Source organism: Leopardus geoffroyi, chromosome A2 (assembly GCF_018350155.1).
Source record: "Leopardus geoffroyi isolate Oge1 chromosome A2, O.geoffroyi_Oge1_pat1.0, whole genome shotgun sequence".
NCBI lineage: Eukaryota > Metazoa > Chordata > Mammalia > Carnivora > Felidae > Leopardus > Leopardus geoffroyi.
In genome coordinates this window covers 130,749,777-130,771,541 of record NC_059331.1, presented here as the reverse complement: position 1 = coordinate 130,771,541, position 21,765 = coordinate 130,749,777, and the positions used below count along the sequence as shown (strand labels likewise).

At 36.7% G+C, this 21,765-nt stretch overlaps 1 protein-coding gene across 9 annotated transcripts in view; it reads left to right on the top strand.

Annotated features, from left to right (window-relative positions):
- Positions 1-21,765, top strand: part of IMMP2L (inner mitochondrial membrane peptidase subunit 2) — an 886,543-nt gene that overhangs the window by 31,416 nt on the left and 833,362 nt on the right. For 8 of the 9 annotated variants that reach the window (XM_045495343.1, XM_045495340.1, XM_045495347.1 and 5 more), the window contains one exon: positions 9,196-9,332. In XM_045495343.1, the coding sequence (XP_045351299.1) occupies positions 9,198-9,332 (135 nt within the window). In that variant the 5' untranslated portion in view covers positions 9,196-9,197. Of the gene's footprint in view, positions 1-7,465; positions 7,581-9,195; positions 9,333-21,765 lie in introns of those variants that run through there. The other variant, XM_045495345.1, reaches the window with a different exon arrangement.

The window sequence follows — 21,765 nt, the reverse complement described above, 5'->3', positions numbered from 1 at the left end:
AGGGTTATGGTGAATAGTCCAATATTATCTAATTCCTTTTTTGGGTTGCAGATGAGTACCTGGTCTGTTTCATTTACACATATATTTAAGTGGCCACATTGTTAGCTTAAAATCCATATTGCCTTTAGTTTTTACTTAATGATAACAGTTATGCTTTTCTATTAAACTAAAAAAAATAGGGGCGCTGGGGTAACTCAGTTGGTTGAATGTCAGACTTCGACTCAGATGGTGATCTTGTGGTATGTGGGTTTGAGCCTGGCATGGGGTTTTCTACTGTCAGGGCGGAGCCTGCTTCAGACCCTCTGTCCACCTCTCTGCACCTCCCCCACTCACTCACACTCTCTCTCTCTCTCTCTCTCAAAAATAAATTAACATTAAAAAAAAAAAAATAGAGTGCTGGGGCACCTGGGTGGCTCAGTCCCTTAAGCTCCCAACTTCAGCTCAGGTCACAATGTCATGCTTTGTGAGTTCGAGCCCTACATTAGGCTGTCAGCACAGAGTCCGCTTTGGATCCTGTCTCCCTCTCACTCTGCCCCTACCCCTCTTGCGTGCTCTCTGTCTCCCTCTCTCAAAAAATTAATGAACATTAAAAAATTAAAAAAAAAAAAAGAGTGCTGTGTTGACACCCAAATTTTGTGAATATTAGAGTTAAAGCTTACGAAGCTTCTCCTTGCTAATGGTTATCATTTAGTAGAATTTTTCTCACTCTATGGAAAGCTATCCACTTGCCTGTTAATTTTTATGATAAACTATTTTTGCAGAATTTATGGCATTTTAATAACTGAAATTTGAGATTGGCCTTAGTTGTAAGTGCAGTCAAATAGTGTCTATATGGAGTTAAAGGATAAGGATAATTTATAGGATTAGGGTTGACTGAGTCAGCTCTTAGGTCTAGTGTGGTATTATGGATTTTCTTTTATATGAGTTTCAAAATTATTGGAGTCATGAAGATATCCAAATTGCTAAGGGACAAAACAGAGCAAAATAAAAAAATAAGTATTAAAGTGAGTATCATTCCTCACTTCTCTTAACATATATCCTGTTTGTGGTCTGGCCAGCATTCTTACTATATCAGGCCCTAGGTACCTTTACTCTCAGAATTATATTTTCCTATTGTCTGAGAAATTTACCTAATATAATTTATTTTTCTTTTATTTCCAGTATTTAATGATAATTTTTAAATGTATAGAAAAGTTATAAGAATTTTTTAGTGAACATTCTTAAACCTACCTTCTACATTTAAATTCATTTTTTCTTCCCTTTTTTCTCATGATTTTTTTTCTTGCAATTTCAGCTCTTCTTTTTTTTTTGTTTTCAATGACTGTTATATAACTTACTCCTGTAGTCCAATTCTGACATTAAGTTATATTTTTCCTTTATTCTGCTTTTTAAAACTTAAATCACCTAAGACAGTGCTTCAGTGTTGGCACTCCATTATTCTTGTCAGTTAGCCAATATCAGTAAATATGGTAGTCCCTAACCAGTGAAATCCTAGAACATGATTAAGTTCAAAGCAGTAGAAAAGTATCACTCTGTTTAACAGGTATCCCATGACCTAGAAGATAGGCTTTCCTGATTTTATTGCATGCAATGGACATCCTTAAGTCTACTGTCTTCTTTTGATTTGTTATTACTAGTCCCTTTCTTTCGGCATGGCTAATGCTTTTACCTGAAGAAATAAATACCTTTTATTTGATGATCCAGCCATTGTTCTCTAATAAACATATAATGTACTCAGGTACTACTTTTATGGGGCTTTATTTTTTTTTCTTCATACAAATGCTTACTTCAACAGAACATCACGTGCAAACATTTTGCACCTCCAAAACACCCTGCAAGTTTTCTCAGGTGAAAAAATTGTGGCTCAGCAAAGATGAAGTAATTTGTCCAAAGTCATGTGATTGAATCATGATTTGAACTGAGGTCAGTTAGATTCACAGGCCACCAACTTTATACTGCCTTTCCTCTTTGCTGATGCTGCCTCTGCCTGGAGCACTGCCGGCCAGAGGAAGGGCTCCTCTTCTGTGGCAGAAGGAAGAGTGAGCATAAATGCAGGACATTTGCAAATTGAAGTCCTTACCAAAAACCTGTAAGTTGCACCTCATAGGTGTTTTCTGGTGGTATTTTCTCTCTACACCAGTTGTAGTAGAACATACCCATGGAATTCATTTGCGTTTAAACATTCCTGACTTCAAATTAAGTGTGTCAGTTTTAATCTCTCTTCTCTTAGTATCTAGATGCTTATCAGTTTACCAATAGTGACTTACAATTATCTCCATCAAGAGGCAGTTTTAGGTCAAGACAGAGGACCATTACTATCTTCATTAGACTACTAGTAGTGACTTTTTTGGGGGGGGGTATCTTTGCCAGACATGGTTCACTTTATGTCTAATTCCATTACATTTATCCCCTTTATTATTTTTGGTTAGTTTTTTTCTTTATTCTTTATTTTTTATTGCCATTTTGTCCTTTCTGAGAATTTTTGAGTGAGAACTGCTAAGTCACACAGGTTAAAAGGTAAGGGAATTGACGCTGGAGTTCACATTCAAAAGATTACCAATTGTCTATTTTATAATCTCTTGTTTACTTGTAAAGTGAAAGGAGCAAGGTGGTCCTGAATTTTTTTAAATTGGTTTCCATAGATTACTTTTCCCAGATCTTCTTCTAGTACAATCAAAAGTGTTCTAATTCATCAGTTACTATTTTTCTCTTTCATTATAACGTCAATCTAAATGTATCCAAATTCCTTCTGGTTTTGTACATGCTTAAGTTGTTTACAGAGTGAGGTTATTGGGAACAGGAGCTCCTAGAGAGATCCATGGAGAAGGGTGGCCTGATCAAGGATGGTCATCTACTCATTTCTTGTCGTCTTGTAACAAATTGCCCTGGGAAGGAACTGAAAGGTGTGTCTTTTTACCTCTGGTATCTTAGCATCATGTCTAGCAAAGGAGACAATTAACGTAGCAAGAATGAAAATGTAAGCTCCATGTGGCCAAGGACCACACCTACCTTGTTCTGCATTGTGTATTCATCCCTTATCACAGTTCCAGATGTGGAGTAGGTGAGCAGTAAATATATATTAAGTGAGTCAAGATTGGGTGTCAGATTTTCTTGGATTCCTGCTCTTACATTCTCTGATGGTTCATAGTTTATATAAAACTATAAAACTTTTATATAAAAGTTTGAGTTTATACATGAAATCTTGATTTGGTTATCTAAATGTGCAGGCTTATTACTATCACTGAAAGATTACATTTTCTATAAGATACTGCTTTGTAATTTATTATTTTCCCGTTACTTTCAATCCTCCCACACAATTTTTAAATAGTTTTTGTAATTAGGATGACTTGAGGTGTATTTATCCACCTGGTTGCTATGGATGAGTGACTGGTGACTTTGTAGAGGCTAAAATATAAGCGAGTTTAAGAATCATTGTAGATGAATTCATGCATGATGAAGTCATTATAAGTCATGAGAGGGAAGAGAGGCATTTATGCTGTAGGTCATTATGTGGTTGAGGTCAGCATGACCAAGAAACTTTGCCTTGTAGGTGCTGTATAGCAGGTGGCAAATATGATTTCAACTGAATCTGAAAGCTTATTTAAAAATATTCTCAGTTCAGCAATGAACCAGGTGTGCCTACTACTTAAGCATTAATTTTCTCAGGAGCAATGTTTTGAACCTAAATGACTTGTGTGGTTCCTAGAAGAATGAGGTTACTGATAAAAATTATTCCCTTTTTGCTGGGGATGATTTTAGTAGCATATTGTCATTGCTGAAAGGAAATGTTCTCAGAGGAAACAGATGCTGGGTGCTTATTAGTATAGAGGTTTTATTTTTTATTTATTTTTAACGTTTATTTATTTTTGAGACAGAGACAGAGCATGAACGGGGGAGGGGCAGAGAGAGAGGGAGACACAGAACTGGAAGCAGGCTCCAGGCTCCGAGCTGTCAGCCCAGAGCCTGACGCGGGGCTCGAACTCACGGTCTGTGAGATCGTGACCTGAGCTGAAGGACGCTCAACCAACTGAGCCACCCAGGCGCCCCAGTATGGAGGTTTTAAACATAGAAGGTGTGAACAAAAGACCAGGTCACTCCAATGATTCTTTGGCAATTTCTATAGAAAAAGAAATACATAAACTTTAACAAGAAATGTGAATGTGATAGAACTTTAAGCGATTTATTTGTACGACTTGCTAAGGAAATGTAATGTTTGTTTCACTTATGCATGGTTTCTTTAGTATTTTTGTGATGAAAGCTTAAAAAATTTGTTTAATGTTTATTCATTTTTGAGAGACAGACAGAGCGTGAGCAGGGAGGGGGAGAAAGGAAGACAGAGAATCTGAAGCTGGCTCCAGGCTCTGAGGTGTCAGCACAGAGCCTGACGTGGGGCTCGAACTCATGAACTGTGAGATCATGACCTGAGCTGAAGTCAGATGCTTAACTAACTGAGCCACCCAGACACCCCTGTGAAAGAAGCTTTTAAGAGTGTTTGATTTTTATGTGGTACAGGTGCCCTTCCAATTGAGGTAGGATAGGAGTGTACCGAGACTTCTTTTGAGCCTCTGAAAACAGGGACAACTTGTTTACAAGGTAGCTTTGTTCCCCCCCTGGGCTTGAGCAGAATCTGCACACCTTCAGATTGGCACTCCTCCCACATGCTTCTTGAGAGTCTCTCCGTAGAAAACTTCTGGGCTTGACTTTGTGGTGCAGGAGATGGTCGGCAGTGGAGTTGTGAACACAAGAAGTGGAAGAGCAGTGGCTTCTGGTTCTTTACCTATAATGAAATGTTCTTTGACATGATTGGCACTTGTTGCAGCTTCTTTGTTTCCTTTTGTAACCAGTTGTTTAATAAAAGCAAAGTCTTTTTTTCTTTTTAACCTTTAGAGTCTCACATGTTTAGAGCAATAACCTGAGTGACTTTTTACAATTTTATTTTAGTATTTGCTGAAATCCCAGAGAAACAATTGAGCAACTTATAGAAACATGAGTGTTGGGCATAGAAAGGACCTTAGAAATTGAATCTAGCCTCTTTCTTTTTACAGATGAGGAAACTGAGGCCTGAAAGTGAGTTGGTGAGGCATACAGCTGGTGATAGGTCACCTCAAGGCCCCAGACCCTAATTACCATATTCCTTCCTGGCTGCCACAGTGACCAGACAGAGTAGCAGTTTATGGGAGAGTGATATTGGAAAAGAAGGGGAGGCTCAAAATTCTGGGGCTCCAATTCTGACACAATTGATGTTTTCTTTCCCCCCCTTAATTTACATCATAAGCATGCAGGTTACCCTATCACTGGGGTAACTGTGAGATCATCGGATTTGAAAGTTTTCCCAGTCTCTATTCTGCACGTATCTCTGGTCATATAGTGAAGTTCCATGCATGCAGGACACAAGGAACCATAAAGAGAACACTTATATTTTCATTCTGTCGTATGTTTGCTTTTTTAATTCTAAGAGCCACAGATGTATAGGAGTGTGCTTTTCTATCTACATTTGTCCTATCCTTTTCTTTTTTCTTTTTTCTTTTTTTGAGTCTAAATCCTCAAGCCTATTTAACCTGATTGTTAAAGTATATTTTTGCTTTATATTTAAGCAAGCATAAGCTTATGTGTTTAAGGCCAGTTTGTTAATTACTTAAAATAGTCAAGTAGTCAAGTTGTTTGTAATATGGATTGTCAGCATTTTTTTTTTTTTTCTTGTTTGAACCTAGTGCTTACTCTGGGTGAGTAGGAAGGTAAGACTGTCTAACGCTTTTCAAACTCTCAAGAAGTTTTCCCAAGCATGCGATATTTCAGTATAGCCTGTTTTGGCTACATAAAAGGGCTGCAGTCAGTTAAATATGTTGATTGCTGCATAAATAGGAAGAATCTTACTTGGTGTTTTTTATTCTCCTCAGGGCAGCATAGAGAGTGGACTGAGAAAGGGTGGGTTATTTATCAGGATGGGAAATAGATGAGGACTGGCATCATCCCATACTATCTATGTACTAAAGTGACTTCATAGCACCATCTTTATTTTTTAAATGTTAGAAACCAGTGAAAGTTCAAAGAAGAAAATAGTTATCATCTACATTTCCAGCATCTAGAATGAACCGCTTAGCATTTTGATAAACCTCCTTTTTCTGTTTCTCTCTATAGTTTACTAATTATACATGTGACATATGGGTGGTTATTAAACAATGAACACAATGATGCAAATAATATTCTAGTTTAAATACTTTTATATGCAGATACAAATTTACATAGAAAATATAAAGTATTGTTTGTGAGAGTTTTTAAAGATATTATATTGTATGCCCAGCCATCTTTATATTCTCTACACTTAGCATTGGTGTTTAGCAGACAATAACTAAATGTTTACTAAAGTAAAAATTAAAAAAGGAAATAAATTGTACACATACTTTATCCAAAATGAACTTCATTTAGTTTCTTAAACAGCTGTATTTTACTTTGCTCCTACACCTTCATACACGCTACCCCATGTGCTTGAAATGCCCAGGTCTCACCTCAAATGCTGTTTCCTTTGCGAGACCTTTGCTGATCATTTGCTGATGGAGGGACTTCCTTGCTCCATGTTCCCATGCTCCAGGGCATGGCCTTTTTCAGTGCTTATTTGCATTTAAAATATTTGTTTAGGGGCATCTTCCCTGGTACACTGTGACTCCTTGAGAGCAAGAATCATGTCTGCTTTTCCGCCTCTGTATCCTTAGCACCTAAGTTATGGCCTTGTGCTTAGTAGGACCGAATAAACGTTTGAGAAATTGAATTATGAGCATGTTTTTACTACTTTGGAATGCAATTCACAGGGATAACAAAATAAGAGTGCTTTCATAGGTCACTACTGCCTCTTGACACTTCCTTCTCTTCCCTCCCCTCCCCTCTCATTGCCCATCCATTTCCACTCCTGTCATTGTAACCTCCAAAATCCGTATCTTAAGTCTGATTATTATTATTATTTTAAGTAAGCTCTATGCCCAGTGTGAGGCTGGAACTCACAACCCCGAGATCAAGTCACATGCTCCACTGACTGAGTCCACAATGTGCCTCTAATTCCTTGTCTGTCGTGACCACTGTGGCCCAGCCTACCATCATCTCTTACCCAGGACCACTAGCATAATTTGGTCTCCCTGCATCTATCTTGTTCCATTCAATGAAATAGAACAGACTAAAATGATAGCCTATTACGTAGTAAGAATAAGTATTGTTTTGTGAAACTTTTCAGTTCTTATTTGCTGCATTTTGAGGGTATATGTGTAAGTTGTGTGTGTGTGTGTATGAGTGAGTGAGTACGCAGGTACCGAGTTGCTGTATAGACTGTATGTTCTTTCAAAACAGTTTGAAAGTCATTTTCCTATACTGATAATTCTGGAGAATTCTTTTGCTCTGTCATGATCATAAGACTATGTATTCCTCATTACCATGTGACCCTCTTTTGTGTCTTCAAAGGCAAAATTCCTTTAAAATAAAGTTGGAGGTGAAGTCTTTTCGATGAAGCTATTTGGAAATGATCCCATAACTACAACAATTTGGGTGTCACATAGGCAGTGACACCCTTTCTTCATGTGTTCCTCATTTCAAGTGTAAGTTATATAGGTTATTGGGTAAAATCTTCAGATATGAGTACCTGGACTGAATTTAACACTGTCCTGATGTATGCCTTTTTGGTATATGCTTGGTCTGAATTGCATTTCTGGATCCTTTTGAACCTGCTCTCAGAAGGACAGAAAGAAATCTTAGGTCATCTTGGAAGCAAACTGAGCTGTACGCTAACCAAAGCCTTGTGATTGTGTTAGGGAACTTGAAAGTTATTCTGATCCAGCCGTACACTGCAAAGAAGGAGGGGTCCTGAGAAATCTAACTCACTACTCCTTTCTCCTCCTCCTTTAATATTGGGTAGCCCTTGTAGCTTGGCTAAGTAAGAACCATGGACAAAGTCATCATTTATCTTTCCCAACCATGAAGGTTCCTCATCTGTTGGTCTATGTTTGGTTCCATTTGGTCTGGTAGGGTAGCATACCTTGATCTCTCACTATTTTGTTTTTTATTGCATGAGACAGTTAAGGGATTGCTTATCCCTGGAAAATCTGAAAATTAGTCAAATGGATACAGGGTGAGTGTTGGTAATTATCTGTATTGAATTCACATGCTGGGTGAATTCACAAGGCTGGGTGAGAAGATACTTCAAGACTTTCTGTAAAGGCTTTTTTTTGTAGCAGTGCCTGTGGCCATGACTTGCCTGGATTGGGTGGTCTGTGTGGCCAGAGTGGAGGGAGCGTCAATGCAGGTAAAAACGAATGTGGCTTTGTTCTTTACAGCCCATGCTTCATGGTTTCTCGTGTACAGCAGCAGGAATTCTGTATATTATTTCTATGATGGTACCTAAATCTTTTCCTTGATCTATCATAGATTTCATCGTCATATTAGTTAGGATCAGTTTGGCTGCTATAACACAGACTCATAGCAGTGGTTTTTAATAGTTCAGATGTAAGCAGTGCAGCATACTTACAGTGCCTTCATGGTGCTGGGGACCTAGGACCTTTCTATTTTGTTGCTTTGCTCTCTTTAACTTGAGATGGCTACCCCTACTCCTCCTACCACCTTGTTATCATGGTATTGTAAAAAGAGAAACAGGAAGGGGAGGGCGTATTCCTTTTCAGGGCACAGTGTGGAAGTTTATCAGTTTTTCTCATATGCCATTCATCAGATCTAGTCACATGGTCACTCTTAGCTGCAAGGGAGTCTGGGCATCCATTTGTCCCATTAAAACTTCTGTGACTGTTGAAGAGAACAGATGTCAGGGGTATAAGGAGCATCTCCACCATAATAGTCAACAACCTGAAAGGATTTACTTTTTTAGAATGTTTATTTGTTTTCTCACTTACTGCTTTGTGAAGAGAAAATTTCCACTGAAGTCATCAAGTGGATTTCAAGTACAGAAAAAGAGTTAACCTGAGTTAGTGTATTTGCCTTTGGGATTTAAGTCAAATTTATTCCATAGCTAATAGGGATGGGTATGAAATATATTAAGAGATGAGGTTGCTTTTCCTTAACTCTTATTTTTCTTATGCTGGTTTTGTTTCTTTTCTTTCTTTCTTTCTTTCTTTCTTTTTCTTTTCTTTTTTTTTTCTTTTTTTTTTTTTTTTTTTTTTACCATTTTTGAGGCTAATTTCATGCTTGTTTTCTTTGCATTTTTAGGTATGGCACAGTCAAAAGGCTGGGTGAGAAGATACTTCAAGGCTTTCTGTAAAGGCTTTTTTGTAGCGGTGCCCGTGGCCGTGACTTTCCTGGATCGGGTGGCCTGTGTGGCCAGAGTGGAGGGAGCGTCAATGCAGGTAAAAACGAATGTGGCTTCGTTCTTTACAGCCCATGCTTCATGGTTTCTCATGTACAGCAGCAGGAATTCTGTATGTTATTTCTATGCTGGTACCTAAAAAGTTTTAAAAATGCCTTGACCTGAAATTTAACTTTACTAATTTTTTTATAAGGTCTCTTAAAAGGTTTATAAATAGAGAAGAGGTGAATAAAAATAATTATCAACTAGTTTTCTGTATCTATAGTTTTTTTAAAGTTTTTATTTTATTTATTTTATGAATTTTAAGTAGAGATTCTAAAAAAGTTTTATTAAATGACACCATTTCCTATGGATATGGCCTAGTATTTTAAGATATTTTTATTATCCATATTTGAATCCACACTTAAATATCCTTTTAAGACCAGATTGTTAGTGTAGTTGCAGGATGGAGTTTGAATCAAATTCAGTTACTCTGTGTGTGTGTGTGTGTGTGTGTGTGTGTGTGTATGTGTGTGTAGTATATATACAATTATTATATATCTCAATGTTAGTGTGCATGTTGTGTGTATATATGTATACACACACCCCCTAAATATGTATATAAATATAAAATATGTACACATTATATATATACACATACACAAGTGTGCATATATAAATAAATATGTGTATGCATATATACATGTGTGTGTGTGTGTATATATATATGCATATATATATATACACATACACTTTAGTAGATAGAAAAATCTAGAGTACTGGTCCCAGATATTCTGGGTGTGTTTTTTAAGCATGTTCCTGATTAAAAAGATTAAATGCAGTTTACATGGAAAGAATTTTTCAGTGGAGATTTCCAAAAGTTATAGGCAAATAGTCTTCTGGAATAACTTAGAGAAGACTTTGTTGTTCTAAAGTTGATGTCTAGAACCTAATTGTGTAAGCAAGTTTATGTAATTAAGAAGAATTTGCATTTTGTAATATGATTTGTTTTCTTCTGTTATGAGCATCTATCAAGTTCATGCATTGCGCTAAATAGCTATGTAAAACAAGTAAAATGAATATATTAGCATCTAAGAGCTTAACATTATACTTATTTTATTTTTTTCTTTTTGTTTTAGTGAAAACTAGTTAAGGGCATAGGTATCAGCTTTGAGGAGTTAGAGTTTGCTTTTTTAAATGTAATTATTGTATTGAAAATCAGATCTCGTCCTGAGTTCTGGTAGTCATTGCTGTTTTGTCATACAACCATTACTATCTTGAAATAGATTTTTCCAGAACCCAAAGCCTTCTTACCTTGGATCTAATTATATTCCAGAGGATCATATGGCAACCATAGTATCCTAATCTTCGTGTTTTAGCTCAGAATATATCCACTGCACATCTATGCTCATGGCTTGTGCTGAGGACATTCAATAAAAAAAAAAAAAAATACAAGAAATTGACTGTATTATGAAAAGACAAGGTTTATCAGTTATGAAGGCAGTGAAGGAAGTGTTAAATAGTGTCATTCTTAAATGCCAGTCTATTGACTGATACTAAGTTTGCTGCAGATACATTTCTTATAGTGGTCCCTACCCTATTCCCAAGAAGTCAGATTTGTTACCTTGTAGTTTGTTTGGTATGTTATGTAGAATTTCCTTGGCTGTTGATGACAGGAAAACAGCTTGAATTGAGTTGGATATCCAGGAGAATTTATTGGAAGGCTTATTATGTACCCAGGAGGAAGGCAGAAGTGTGGCAATCGTCAGGGACAATTGGAACCAGGGATTTGAATGCGGCAGGGTGCTCCGCCTTCTCTGTTTCTACCGTCTGCTTCTGTCTACATCTTGGCTTTGTTCTCTCAGACCAGCTTTCTTCACAATGCACGGCACATGGCTGCTGGCAGCTCTCATGCCTTAAGATGCCTGATTTCATCACCACCTGAGAGTGATTTCTCCTCCTGCCTTAATGTCACTTTGTAAACTCTTGGGAAAGGACTGTAATTTATTCGGTTTTGGTAACATGCCCTTATCTATACAAATATAGATCGCCTTTGTCCAGTGGGTTAAGGTGCCATGATTGGCTCTGCTTCAGACAGCTACACCTCCTAACCTGTGGCTGAGTAAGAAAATGACAGTATGTATTTGAAGCACATTGTTCCACAGGCTTTCAGCTTTCAGGGTAAGGTAGTGGTGACATTACTCAGAAGAGAGGGTGTACTATTTTTACAATAAAAGAGGAAAGGATACTTTTGGAAGAGAATAAAGATGTATGTTTATTACAGTTGGGTCTGTATTTTAGTAATTTTAAACTACTTCTAAGTATAATAAATAATTTATTTATCATCTTATTAGATTGTACCAACTCATACTTAAAATTATTTAGGAGCAGAAATTCCAGTAATGGGATATAGTGATTAATTAATTAAGCATTTTTGAAGACATCTTTGCTACTGTACAGCTTTGATGAACTGAACATGTTTAGAGCATGGGATTCAGCAGAATTTTTGACAAAAAATTTGAAAAAGTTCTTGTCTTCACTTTTCTCTAATGACACAAGTACTAAAATAGCTGGCAGGGTCTGTGGGCATCTCTGGAAGTCCCTGAGCATCCCACAGGGAATACACCTGCTTTTATTGACTCTGAGTCCTGAAAATTATATCTGGTGTTTGGCAGTTGGCTAATTTTTTGTGAAGGAAGGGAATTCTCTGGATGTGTGGTGATGTCTTCTTATACCAGCCTGAGAAGTATGAGAGGAAGGTAGTAAAAGCAAGAGGCAAGAAAGAAAAGAACTGTAGAGAAGAAGAGGAAAGAAAATAACCTAGATCGGTTGGGTAACAGATGACGATGGAGAAAATGAGACAGCTGGCACAATGAACAGGAGACAACAGAGTGGCATAGATGACCAGTAATAAGGAGACTCAAGACAGAATTGTATTCCCCGGAAGGGGTTGATAGGCCCCTTTGTGAGACCTGCCTTGGAATTGTACCGTTGAATCCTGACACATTTCTGTGGCATGTTTGTGTGTAGCACCATGAGATATGTCATTTAGCCATCCATTCTGTATTTCAGTATTCACTGAAGGAAACTTTGCCATTTTGAAGGAATTTGTGTTGGTGTCAGTTATCAGTCTTGAGCACCATTCATTGTGTTGTGCTTTAGAATATCTGTGCATTCAGGTGGAAAGGTCGTATCTAGTCATTTCTGTTATTTCAAATATATGAATCATTTTGTGACTCAGGAGGTCATTTTGAGATATGGACAGTAATGAAAAGCAGTGGTCACTTTGAGTTGGAATAGGGAGTCATTTATCAAATGACTAGGAAGTGTGAGAAACACTATTTTAGGTGCTATAGTGGGGTGGCGAATCAGTACAGATTCTGTCTTCAGTGTACTTTTACTTTAGTAGAAGAGGTTCAGGGTTATGAATCCTGAATAATGGACACATTTTCAGACAAGAAGATAGCAAGCTGTAAGACATATTTGGACAGTATCTAGTACATCCAGAAATGAAAACTCGTTTGGTTCAGTGTACTATTTTGGAAAATGGACCTTGGAAATTTTAATTCAGAACAGAGTGGTACCAGCAAATGATACCTTGAATCCCTTTATTGTTGGCCACTGTACTATTACTATGACAATAAACTACCTTAAGTGTTCAGTTGCTTACATTCAGATATTTATTTCTTGCTCATGGGCCAGTAGGTTGACTGTAGTCAGTCTAGACTATGGGTTTGGTTCAGTCTGCTTCATGTAGCTTTCATTGTGGGACCTACACTGAAGGAGCCATGGCTACTTGAGATATGTTCTTCTCATGGGCGATAGATAGCAAGATATCAGAGGGTGAGTGGAAATACTCAGAACCTCTTAAAGCCTCAGATCAGAACTTATACTCTTCTGTTTACATTCCTTTGGTCAAAGTAAGTCACATGTCAAAACCGAAAGTCAGTGAAATTGGGGGGTCATGGCAAAGTGATGAGGGAAGGAAAAATAGTGAAGAAGTAAGTGTATCTACCATACCCCCTATGACTCTAGGGATACCTGGTTGACTTCAGACATAACCTAAAAAGTTGCTTTTTTACCTAGGGGTCTGCCTAGAATGATCTTAGTCTTTTTGAAATCCAAGACTGACAAAATTAGAATATATTGAAATTTTGAGTCACTGAATTCTGGGAATGGATTGATCCATTTTTGATATCTTTAGGTTGAAAATCACCTGGGGCTGATTGGATCATCACTTTAGAGTGGCTTTTGTTAAAGGTCACTCTGCAACTTGTAGACATGTTATTTAAGAAAATCCAAGGATTGAAAGATCAAATATCATTAAAGAGATATATAATACTAGTCTTATTAAATAAACACTGTTATAGCAACACTGGAAATTCACCTTGAGTAACAAATTTTGCATAAAAACTGTTTTTTAAATGGGTTTTAAGAATTCTGTTCACTTGGGATTTACTAAGAGAAGCTTGAGATTCAATAGGATTTCCTCTTACAAGAATCTTTACTTTTTAAACACTACTGAGTAGGTTAGGTTTTCCAATATTAATTTACAATTTATTAGGTGTCTGACTAGAAGGATAGAGGTGATCAAACGTGAGGACTCACAGCTTAGCTGAAGGTAAGTCATAAATGAAAATAAAGTTTTTAATGATATAATGACATAACTCAGTGGAAAATAGGATACAGTTTATGAAGCATTTGATTTTTTAAATAAAGTTGTATAAGTATATCCATTTTATTGGCTGAGATACACCTTTTGCAGTGCTCTGCACACAGGGAATGCTGGCAGAAATTATTCATACTGACCTATTCGCCTCTAGTGCACATGAATCACTTCTCCTGGTTGCTGAAAGGTTACTATGAAAGTGGATGCACTTTTTTTTTTTTTTTTTTTAAGAAGCACCACATTACTCAACATTAATTTAACTCAGGAAATGAGGACTGATACTGCATACAGTTGAAACTACAGAGGGAATTTATGTTGGTGGAATGCAATTATTCAAATTATAGTTCAATCCCTTACTGAGGCTTTTAGAGTCAAAAAGATGCCCTAGGAATAGTTTAATGACCTCACACCAAAGTTTTAGATTTTATTTGCGTGAGAATGCCTGCAGCAGGGTCACTGGTTCTTATAAAAGGTGTGTGCCTTCTACATTTAAAATTAAGATTTACGACTTTAAGAAGTAAGCAAAAGAAAGAATTGTAGGTATCATTGTCCTGTTTTTGTTGGAATTGCTACAGAATGTTTCTATAGTGAACCATCTTCTTTCCAGGTGGCATAGCCAGAGGGGAAAATACTTGAAAACATTACTCCACAATTCTATGTCTTGAGCTCAGATTTCAGAGAAAGATTTATGCAGAATGTATTAGAAAATCAAAGAAGGGGATAGAAAGTAGAGTTTAATCAGCATTGAGCTATTTATTAATCAATAACATACATTCTTTGGTTCAAAATTGTCTTGACTTTCAGCTACCTGCAAATGATCCTGAAGAAACTGGTTTGTAATAAACTTCTTGGACTCGTTCTTGGCTTCTGCAGTTATTATCTTGTTTCCTGCTGAGTTTAAAATTAAAAGTTCTGTCAAAAAAGCAAGCAAAGAGGCTCACACTCTTTCTGTCTTTGCCACATTTATTTATTTTATTTTATTAAAAATTTTTTTAAACCTATGGTACAATTAATATTCAACAATTATCATTGGTTGTAACTATTATTTTGACATTCTGGAAGCTAGATACAAATACAGACTCTTAAGGAAAGAGATATATTGTGATGTATGCGCCAGAATTTAATGTAGAGTTAGGGAGTTTTATGTTACCTGCTGAATTTGCACTTTGAAGATGCTGGGAACCATCCGGCACACATTTCCTGCAATGCTGAATGCTCTGCATTCTTACTCCCCTTGGTCGTCTGAGGCTGACTTTGGAGGAAGCCAGGAGTTTATGCTGGAATGCTTTCTCAGCTTACCTGTGAGCTTTCTTCCCAAATTACCTTTGGCTTAAGAAATCTCACCTGAAGTGTTTACCCCTTAGGATGTTATACATTTTTATGTAGTTCTGCAACCTGTCATTAGTAGAGAATTCAAATAGATCAGTTTGTATTTATAGCAACAAACATATGTGATACTGAAACAGTTGGTGAGTGATAACTTCATAACGTCCCTTCATGGATTTTCTTCACTTCCCATGATAGAAGAACAGGATGCTTCTGTTTTATGTAGCCAGGGTTATATACCTGTTATTTAAACACTGACTTCATAACACTTTTTTTTTAAATGTTGAAGTAATTTTAGACTTAAAGAAAAGTTTTAAGAGTAGTACAGAGAACTCCCATGGGTTCTGTGCTCAGATTCATCAGTTTTCAATATTTTGCTACATTTATTTTATTCTCTTCCTTTTTCCCACCCTCTCCTTCTCTCTCTCCCTTTCCTTCTTTCCCTATCTTTCTCTCTCTAAAACATATGTATTTATGTTTTTATGTGAACACATGTATGCATATGTATACATACATAAAATCATTGTTATTGACCCATTTAATGAGACTTTTGTATATTCTTTTGAGTTATGATCATTGCTAGTTAGAATATTAATGCTTTTCTTTTATGTAATTTTAAATTTAATACTTTATTCAGATTCCTACGGGTAGAACTTTTGATACATTATGGGATATTGACTTAAGTTCTAAACTGTACATTAAAAAACTGAGAGCAACCATTTGAGATAATTTACCTAAGCACATAGCCATCAAGTTTCAGAACTGGTTTCAATTAACTCTGGCCATTTTACTAAATAATAACTAATAAAAGTTGTGCTTTATTACTATGGTGTATAGTCTCCCTCTAATACTGCTCACAGAGATATTTTCTTCCATTTTACTTTTGTTTATGCAGTGGTGTAATTGGTAAGTTATTTAATTTTGGGATGGTTTTGGAGTACATTTGGAATTTAAACAAAGATAGAAATTAATCTTATGTTTTGGTGGGAGCTGAAAGATTTCAAACTTTAAAACTCAGGTTGATGGAAAATGCCTGATTCTAAACTGAAGATCATAAACTTTGTAATTAGACTTCTTAAAAGAAGGAATTAGATTTCACTTTTTGGAAATACAGCGAAGTAGATATCTAGAAAATATTCCCAAAACAAAACTCATAAAAATTATAAATAAAACATTAAAAATCTTTTAAAAAAATGTATAGTGACCTTGAAGGGAGGTAAGAGAAATGATCTGAGACCACAAATAAGGGGGAATACATTTCCAGAGTACTAAGTATGCATTGAAGATAGCAGATGTCCTATGGACATTTGTCATATCCTGGTAACTCAGAGTTTTTTTGTTTTAATAGCCGCATGGGGATCAGAAGACAAGGCCCTGAGCTCTTACAGGGTAGGGAGGTGGAACAGAAATTCTGAATAAATTCAGGATCATGGAGGAGACACATTTTTAGGGAATAGATACACTAAAACCCAAATCCGTTCTGCAAGAAAAATGTTGTAGTCTCTGAGCAGCAGAGAAAAGCTTAATTGGAACTGAGGTTTGAATTCACCTTCACTGCAAATGAAATACTCTCAATTGAGATTTTAATTCACTTTGTACTTGGGTTTAGTGCATCCTCAGGCACCTGGTGAAAGCCATCCCCAATCCTTCTGGGCACATACAAAGTTTGATGAACATGATCTCACAGTAAAAATATTACACAAGGAAATGAGCACTATCACAAGTGAGAGTCTGTAACAACTTTTAGCAGAATCAGATCTTAAAGACTAGGTAATAGAACTATCAGCTGCTAAATGTGGTATGTTTAAACAAATAAAAGACAAAACTGAAAATATGAGAAAACATTATTATTTAATGTTTAATGATTATTTAAAATGGCCAAAGTTTTTTTTTTTATCACTTGTGCTTTAATTAATATATTTTTAAGGTTAAAAAATCTATAGTATGCATCACATAAAATTTTCAGTGAAATGTGTAATAGCTGAGATTTACTTATAGTAGTATGGGAAGAGGAAGAGTGGAGTGGTGTTATAGATGAAACAAGAATGGCTGTGAGTTTGTAATAGTAGACCCTAGATAATGGGTAACATGGTAGGTAGTTCATTATACTATTCTGTTTACTTTTTTTTTTTTTTTTAAGTTTTCTTTTATTTATTAGAAAGAGAGAGAGAGGGAGAGAGAGAGGGAGAGAACAAGCTGGGGAGAGGCAGAGAGAGAAGGGAACAGAGGCTCCAAAGTGGGCTCCATGCTGACAACAGAGAGCCCTATGCGGGGCTTGAACTCATGAACCGTGAGATCATGAACAGAGCTGAAGTCGGACATTCAACTGAATGAGCCACTCGGGTGCCCCTCTCTACTTAAAAAAAAAACAAAAACAAACAAAAAAAACAAACAAAAAAAACCAGTTTTATTGAGGTATAATTTCTATAACATTGAATTTATCCATGGTGAGTGATTTAGCAATTTTTAATAAATTCATGGAATTGTATCATCATCACCTTTTAGAACATTTTCGTTTCCCTACAGTGATCCCTCATGTCTATTTGAAGTTAATTCTTACTTTTACTTATGCCTTTTCTGGACATTTCCTAGGTACCTAGGAATGGAATTGCTAAGTTGTATGGTACATTTCAGCTTAATTTTTTTTAATGTTTATTTATTTTGGGGTGAGTGCAAGTATGGAAGGGGCAGAGAGAGGGGGACAGAGGATCTGAAGTGGGCTCTGTGCTGACAGACTGACAGCAGTGTCTGATGTGGGGCATGAACCCACGAACTGTGAGCTCATGACCTGAGCCAAAGTCAGATGCTCAACCAACTGAGCCACCCAGGTACCCCACAGTTTAATTAAAAAAAAAACTGCCAAACTAATCCTGGGGTGGGTGATGGTGTGCTAACATGCCCTGCGTTCTTATTCTACCTCTTTGTAGAAGAGGAAAGTGAAGTGAGTGTACCGGGTCTCACTGACACTGGGTGTGGCTGGAACCCCATATCCCTGTTCAGCCCACTAACACTCTGGGGTCGGGGAAGTGTTTCCTTTGGTATTTGGCTGGATTAGGACGGGTATTATAAAAAGTGTTTTCTGTTCCCCTTGGCCATCCTTTTCCTGGCCCTTTGGCTAGGAAGTAGGCTTTTCTTTAAGGTTTTTGGTTCTGTTTCTTGGTGGTTCCTGGTTGCAGGCTTCTCCAGTGCCTCATCTAGGATATATGAGAGGCAAAAAGAAAACCTGGGAACTTGCCACCATGTTGTTCCTCAAGTCTTAATGTCCCTAGCCTCCGATCTGTCTTCTTTCCACCTTTCAGAGTCTTCTTATATTTGTGCATTGTATTATGTTTGGAATATTTTAGTTGTAAGAGAAAGGACTAGCAATGAATAGAAGTACTCCATTTTGGTCCTAGGCTATATGGTTTGCCTTCCTAGTAGTCAAGTGGGACTGAATTCTGGCTAATGGGAAGAGAATGAAAAGTGAGTTGCCATTTCCAGGCTTGGTCTGTAAAAGTCTTCTTTGTAATCCTTGCTCTCTCTTCTGTCTGCTGCTGGATGCAGAGGAACCAGTTGAAGACTCTGAGACCACAGGAGATGGTGGATCTATTAGATAGAAAGAACCAGGGTTTCTGAATGACTGCATGTGGTAAATCTACTCACTACTGTGTTATATACTGAATGTTTGAGCTTTTTTTTTTTTATAGGCAGTTAGCTTCATTTGGCTATATAACAAGGCTTATTACTATACCTTTTCCTCTCTGCTTTTTCTTATGTTCAAGGTCAAACAGAAGTCCTAACTTCTTCACACAACTTTCCCTAATTCCATCATTCACTTATTTGAAATCCTACAGCACTGTAAATGTAACTCATGATTATAAATGTTTTGTATTGTCCTCTGGTCTAATAGTTATTTCATGGGTTAATACTAACCGTACTTTGTAAGCTTCTAAAAGAAAAGGACCATATTCCTCTTACCTACCCATTCAGAGGGATGCTGAATAAATGCATATTAAATTCATTCTTTGAAGCATTGAAGTCCCTGAATAATTAAACCCTACAGAAATATGATGAAATGAAATTATCATCATTAGACTTTTTTTTATTTGACTTTGAGGGTGTTTCTGCACTCTTCACCTGACAACTTTTTAGCTTCTTGATGAATCCATTATATTCTTTATGACAGAGGTTTTCAAACCTTTTTGCTTATGACTCATTAAGTGATATAGTGTTTCATTGTACACACATACACACAACTGAAATAAAAGTTTCATGTAACAATACTAAAACTGTAATTACCATCATTATGTGCAGTGCCCTCTGATATTTTCTATTCTGGTCGCATCCCATTAAATTGATTCTATGACTCACTCATTGGTCATGACCTGTAATTTGAAAATGCTGCTTTATTGCTGGAGGGAGGCTTGAAAGGGTGAAGCTGCTAAAATTGAGCTATAGCTAAGGGAATGGAGGGTGTTAGCTTTTGAGCCTGAAATTTTAAATGTGGGCTTATCTTAAGGGCTTTAAGCAATAAGTGCAATGCAACGGAGAAGGAGGTCCATGGTCTGAGAAAGCCCTTTGACAGTTAGTGTCATCCTTGGGCCTTTATTAATACCATCCTTGGGCTGATTCGTAAAGATTCCTGAGCTCCTTCCCAGATACCGATGAAAATGGAATCATTACTAGGACCTTTGAATCTGCATTGTGACAAGCTCTGTAAATACAAAAGTTTGAAAAAAAAAATCAGAACTATGTATTGGTGATGGATGGTAACTAGGCTTACTATGTTCATTTTGCAATGTACACAAGTGTTGAATCACCATGCTTTATGTCTGAAACTAATATAATATGACATCTCAATTATGCTTTAATAAAAAATACATTTGTGAAACTTATTCTTAGAGAGAATAAGTTGCTCTCTATTCTTAGAGAGAATAGTTGCCTAACTCTTGAGTAGGGCAAATTGTTGGGGTGTTTGCCAGACATGGGAACTGCTTTTGCTTCAAAAATCCTGATTGTCTTGGTTTGCCAAGCTTTTGAATTCTAACTTTTAATATTTTTAAAAAAATATGTTGTTCATTCTCCACCCATTTGTCTGTTAAGTTATTCATCATATGCTCAACATCACTCATCATCAGGGAAATACAAATCAAAACAATGATGAGATACCATTGCACACTTGGCAGATGGCTTAAATTAACAACACAGGAAATAACAAATGTTGGCAAGGATGAGGAAAAAGGGGAACCCTCTTACACTGTTGGTGTGAATGCAAACTGATGCAGCCACTCTAGAGAATGGCATGGAGGTTCCTCAAAAAGTTGATAATAGAACTACCCTATGGCCCAGCAATTGTAAGTCTATGTATTTACCCAAAGGGTACAAAAATGCTGATTCAAAGGAGTACATGCACCCTGATGTTATTAGCAGCACTATTGACAATAGCCAAATTAAGGAGAGAGTCCAAATGTCCAATGACTGATGAATGACTAAAAAAAGTTGTGGTATATATATATATATATATATATATATATATATATATATATATATAACTCAGCCATCAAAAAGAATGAAATCTTGACATTTGCAACAACATGCATAGAGCTAGAGTATATTATGCTAAGTGAAAAAAGTCAGTCAGAAAAAGGCAAATACCATATGATTTCACTCATATATGGAATTTAAAAAACAGAGCAGATGAACATAGGGGAAGGGGAAAAAAAGGAGAGAGGGAAGGAAACCATAAGAGACTCTTAACTATAGAAAACAAACTGAGGGTTACTGGAGGGGAGGAGAGTGGGGAATGGGCTAAATGGGTAATGGGTACTAAGGAGGGCACTTGTGATGAGCACTGGATGTTCTATATATATGACTAGTCACAAAATTCTACACCTGAAACCAATCTTACCATATAAGTTAACTATTATTTATTTATTATTATTTTTTAAAGTTTATTTACTTTTGACAGGAGAGGGGAGGAGCAGAGAGTGCGGGAGAGAGAATCCCAAGCGGGCTCTGGGCTATCCAGAGCCCGATGCAGGGCTCAGTTTCACAACTGAGACCATGACCTGAGCTGAAATCAAGAGTTGGAGGCTTAACCAATTGAGCCACCCAAGCACCCCAGCTAACTAGATTTTAAATAAAAACTTGAAAAAAAAAAAAAAAAACTGGTGAGAAAGTTTACTGTTTGAAAGCCATTTCCTCTGAGAACTTCAAAACTTTCTTAAAAAGAATCCATCACCAGGCGCCTGGGTGGCTCATTTGGTTAAGTGTCCAACTTGGGCTCAGGTTATGATCTCATGGTTCATGAGTTCAAGCCTCCCTAGAGCGTGCTTCAGATTCTGTGTCTCCGTGTCTCTCTGCCCCTCCCCCTCTCATGCTCATGCTCTCTCTCTCTTTCTCAAAAACAAATAAACATTAAAAAAAAAAATCCATCACCAATCAAAGGTAATAAATTTCTAAATTACTTTAAAATAACAGAGAAATTTCTCCTCCTACATTTATGCTCAGTTTTAGCTGA